This window comes from Elephantulus edwardii, unplaced genomic scaffold, assembly GCF_000299155.1.
Source record: "Elephantulus edwardii isolate Elephantulus edwardi_28Jun2011 unplaced genomic scaffold, EleEdw1.0 scaffold00353, whole genome shotgun sequence".
NCBI classification, from domain to species: domain Eukaryota; kingdom Metazoa; phylum Chordata; class Mammalia; order Macroscelidea; family Macroscelididae; genus Elephantulus; species Elephantulus edwardii.
Genome location: NW_006400103.1, coordinates 419927 through 424810, shown reverse-complemented (window position 1 = coordinate 424810; position 4884 = coordinate 419927). Strand labels below are relative to the sequence as shown.

Here is a 4884-nt window from a genome sequence, read left to right as displayed (position 1 = left end):
GTGTCAGAGGCAGTGCGGTTGGCGCAGGATAGAACAGGGTTTAGGGCTGTTGTGCATAGGGTCACTATGAGTCGGAAACGACTCGATGGCACATAACAACAACAACCCTAACATAGAGAGAGCTACGTTAGCCTAGTGGATAGAAAGTTATGCCACCAAGCCCAAGGTGGGTGATTTTAATCTTCAGCCCTTAGGCCTGATTCAAATTGTTTTTCTGTCACATATTCTTCTAGGTGGTATAGCTCTGGTCTGTGCATTGCTGTATAGAGGTAACTCGTGGTTGCTGTGATACTGAGCACTGTGACACTGATGTGCCAAATGTGATAATGGTTACCTATGGCGGAAAGTGTTAGCTGGAGCTTCCAATTAAAACAAGCCTGGAAGCAGGATTGGCATCCACTTCCGAAATGGTTTGCCTCCAGAAACTATGAACCATGCATATGCCTTTCCTTCATAGGGTCCCTGTGAGTTGTCTACAATTTGACAGCACCTACAACATTGTTTAATAAGCTAAGTAAAGGTTTACACTCAGAATCAATATTGGAGAGTGAAGACAGAGGTACAAATTATTAGTTGGTTGAAAGGAAAGACAGTTAATCAGAATAATTAGGCAGCATACTAAACATATTAACAATTTCTAATTAATGCTATAAAACATCTTGAATGTTTGAATGAAAAAACTAATGATGATGATGTTGATTGCTGTTGAGTTGAGCACAGGTCATAGTGACGTATGAAACAAAAGGCCTGAAGTCTTTCTATAACTGTCCTCATATATCAGACTTCATAGAAACCAATACAATTTGTAAAGTTCCACTCAAGAAAGAGTAAAAACATAAAAAGAAAGCCTGAATATTGAGGTGTACAGCATAGATAAATTATTGTATACTTATTAAAAATTAATTGAAGCTTGAACTAAATTTGGCATTATTGACAGAATACAAATTACGTTGTTAGGGCTCAATATAAAATTGAATGAGGTATATTTGCATCTGTAATAAAGGTATTTTTAGCATTGTTTTTAGATGTTTGTGATTCACCTGTGATTTGTGGCAACCTGATGAACCACAGATCAAAAACCTTGCCCTATCCTGTGCAATCCTTATGATCATTTCTCTGCTCAAGCCCATTGTTGCAATCCCTGTATCAGTCTGGTTTTGAGAGTCTTCCTCCCTTTTGCTGACCCATCTCTCCCTGTGATATCCTTGGAATACACATTTTCCATTGAGACTGAGATACTAGACTTGGGGAACTTGCTTCTTGAATTAAAATATCTGTAGAAGGGACCTCTGGGCCCTGTAAGAAATAGTATAGTGCCATGAAGACACTGTGTTACATAATTATTTTCTTTTATTTAGTTTAAAGAAGAAATCTCTAAACGTTTCAAATCACATACTGAACAACTGGTATTGATATTTGCGGGCAAAATTTTGAAAGATCAAGACACTTTGAGCCAACATGGTATTCATGATGGACTTACTGTTCACCTTGTCATCAAAACACAAAACAGGTATGTTTTTAAAGGACAGATAACTTTAAACCATGATTGAATGTAGGTTTCTCCTTTATAAATGAACCAACTTTACCTTTAAGTGACAACTTTCCCCTGTCATTAATATGTAAATATATTAAAATAAATTTCTTTATTGACAACAGATTATTTGAAAATATGTGATTCTTTGTTAATGTTTACATGTTTGTTGGACGGTTCTTTGCTCTTTCAGATGTTCATTAGTTCATTTATATTTATTTGAATTACAGAATAAGAAAATCAATGCATTTTTAGATAGTTTTTTATTTTGGGAAAAATTTTGGACAGGAAGGTTAGAAGAAATTGATCTTGACAAACTGAAAATCAGTAACCATATTTCATTAATTTAAGGTGCCAATAATTTAATAAATAATAAGAGTTTTCTTCTTTATATCAGTAAGAAAAAATATTACCAGTTAAATGACATTCTTTCTTGTCACTTGAATTTTTTTTTTTTATTTTGTATTACTGAGTCAGAGTTCTTTTAGAATTTTGAGTGAACAAAATGTCACTCTTGTACATACATACAAAGGAAAATATAACTGATATTTGTTTGGAGCCTTCTTAAAATTCAAAATTTTACTTAGAATTTTTGTTTAGTCATATCTGTGTAATTGAGAACATTGGTGGTACAGCCTTTAAGAATGTGATACTCAGAATTGTCTTCCAAGCCACTGATACCCATTCTCAAGTTTTTACGCAAATGCAAATATTTGCTTCACTAGTATTACATTTATTCTCGCCTCTGTTTAGTGTCAGTTATGATAGTCTTTCTGAAGATAACTTTATGTGGTTGGTTATTAAACTCAGTATTTGTGGCATTAGCAATAAACTCATGTACTCAGAGTCACAAAACTAAAATCATGTGTGTGCACACAGCACAATTGATTCCCCACTGTTAGCAATTATAAGACATACCCTGATTTCAGAGTTATTAAAATGGGATCGTATGAGATCACAAAATCTTAATAGACAGATGGAAGTATTTTTTAATAAAGTCTATTAGTATAAATTATTACTTAGATTGATTTCTCAACCTTTCTGATGAGGGTTCTCTGTTTTTAACAATTTCAAAGTCGTGAATAAAAATGGTCCTCACTTCAAAAGCTAGATGGGAATAGATTAAAGTAAGTTTGTAAGGCATGGTTGAATGTAACTGCATAGTTTAATATATGTACTTCATTGTCAAGAGTAAGGCTAATCACAGTTTCGATATTGTTTTAAAAATGTTTTCCCCCTTTTTGTGCTCTTTTACGGTGTTGTGCTGGCAAAGCCACCAGCTGCTCCATGAGATAAAGATAGTTCATCTTTGTGAGATTTATAGTCTCTGAAAACCTGCTGGAGGTTCAGCTGAGTTGTTTTTGGATGGACAGTACATAAAAACAACAAATATGCTTCATTATTTCAGACTATTTAGTTCTTTTGGTTTTGTTTTGTTTTGTTTTTAAATATTATTATTTTGTGTGTGTGTACTGTCAAATCAGATCTGACAAGTACATGAGGAGATTGCCCCTCCTTCTCCAGCAGAGCATCTGGTGGATTCAAACCACGTACCTCTGGGATTCCAGTGCAGCTTCTTGCCACTAGGCCACTAGCGCTCCCTTCAGACTGTTTAGTTTATGATAACTTAAGTAGTTCCAAAAGCTCATACCTTATTTCTGGGTATCAGGATTTCATAGATTTTTTTTTCCCCTTAAATAATTAGCTCCACTGTTAGTACTATTTTGGAAGAATATAGGCAAGTTCCTTGTGTGCCATTTGCAGCCTTGGTCCAATGGAAGGTGATTTAAGTCGGTTCTAAAGAGATGACAAGAAAGGAGAATTTATACTGTTATTTTGTTGTTTTCCTTAGGCCTCAGGATCATTCGACTCAGCAAACCAGCACCACTGGAAGCAGTGTTACTATATCAACTCCTAATAGTAACTCCACATCTGGTTCTACCACAAGCAATCCTTTTGGTTTAGGTAAGTACCGTTGGTTATTTTAATGATGCTGTTAGATGTCAAGTCAGTTCTAACTGATAATGACAAAAAGTACAATAAAGCAGAATGCTGCCCAGTTCAGCACCACCCTCACAATCATTGCTGTATTTGAGCCCATTATTGTATGGTATCAGTCCATTTCACAGAAGATCTTCCCCCTTTTCACTGACCTTTAAGGAACATTCTGGCTGTGCTGCTTCCAAGACAAATCTGTTAATTCTGGTAGTCCACTGCTTATTCTATATTCTCTGCCAACTCCTTAACTCAAAGGCTTTATTGTTTTCTTCCTTATTCATATTCTAGTTTTCATGTGCACATGAGGTGATTGAAAATACTTGGGTCTTGAGCACTTTAATCCTCAAGTGGCATATTTTATTTTTGCTACTTTACAATAGTCATTTCATATAATATGCTTTTTCCTGAGTGGCTCAATGTCAACCAGTTCTTGGTACAGTGACTGTGTATCCCTCCCATCTTATTTTGATGCTTCCTACATGATGCATCAGAAAGCTGGACAATGACTAGGGATGATAGAAGAGAGTCGATGCCTTTGAGTTGTGATGCTGGAGAAGAGTATTGAATATGCCATGGACCATGAGGAGAACAAACAGGTTCATCCTGGAGAGGGTGAAACTAGGCTGCTTCTTGGAAGCAAGGATTCTGAAGCTCAGTCTGACATAACTTTGGACATGTTGCAAGTCCTTGGAAAGGGACATCATGCTCAGGAGGGTGGAGGGACAGCACAAGAGAGGAAGACCCTGGTTAGTGACTGGGGTAATGGGGTGGATGTGTTGGAGACAGTGTATGTAGGATGGATTTGAGTCACAAGCAACTTGATGGCACTTACCACCACCACTGCCACCATTTACAATTACACCAGTATAACAAGTCAGCAATATAAATACTCAAAAAGGAAAAGGAGCCAAGTAGATGGAAGATGAGGAAGATTGGAAATTACTATGATAGCAGAATTTAGTAGGTGGGTGGTAGGGGATGAAAGGATAGGAGAGATTCAGTGGGAACCTGAAATGACACGGTAAAAATAGGCATAGATCAATAGTAATTCTATAAAAGACAATGTATATGTGAATGATTGTATGAAATCCCATGTAAATGATGATTATATAAAACCGTGTGTATGAATGTAACACTGAATTATAAGCAAACCAGTAAAAAAAACCCCTTCAGTGTTGAGGCTTAAATTTGTTTTTTAGCTCTCTCAGCTTGATAAAGGTTGAGTGTAGTGTTCTCTTTTAATTTTCTAACTCCACTTCTTTGCACATTTCATTATATTTTTTGCTTTGTCTTCCCTAGCTGCCCTTTTTTTTTTTCTTTTGTTTGGTGTTGTTTTGTTTGTTTTTTTTTTCTTT

At 35.9% G+C, this 4884-nt stretch overlaps 1 protein-coding gene across 1 annotated transcript in view; it reads left to right on the top strand.

Moving 5' to 3' along the window:
* The window catches only part of UBQLN1 (ubiquilin 1), a 56019-nt gene that overhangs the window by 27218 nt on the left and 23917 nt on the right, over positions 1-4884 (top strand). Inside the window, exons 2-3 of the mRNA XM_006901962.1 lie at positions 1359-1510; positions 3384-3496. Coding sequence (XP_006902024.1) covers positions 1359-1510; positions 3384-3496 — 265 coding nt within the window. The remainder of the gene's footprint in view (positions 1-1358; positions 1511-3383; positions 3497-4884) is intronic.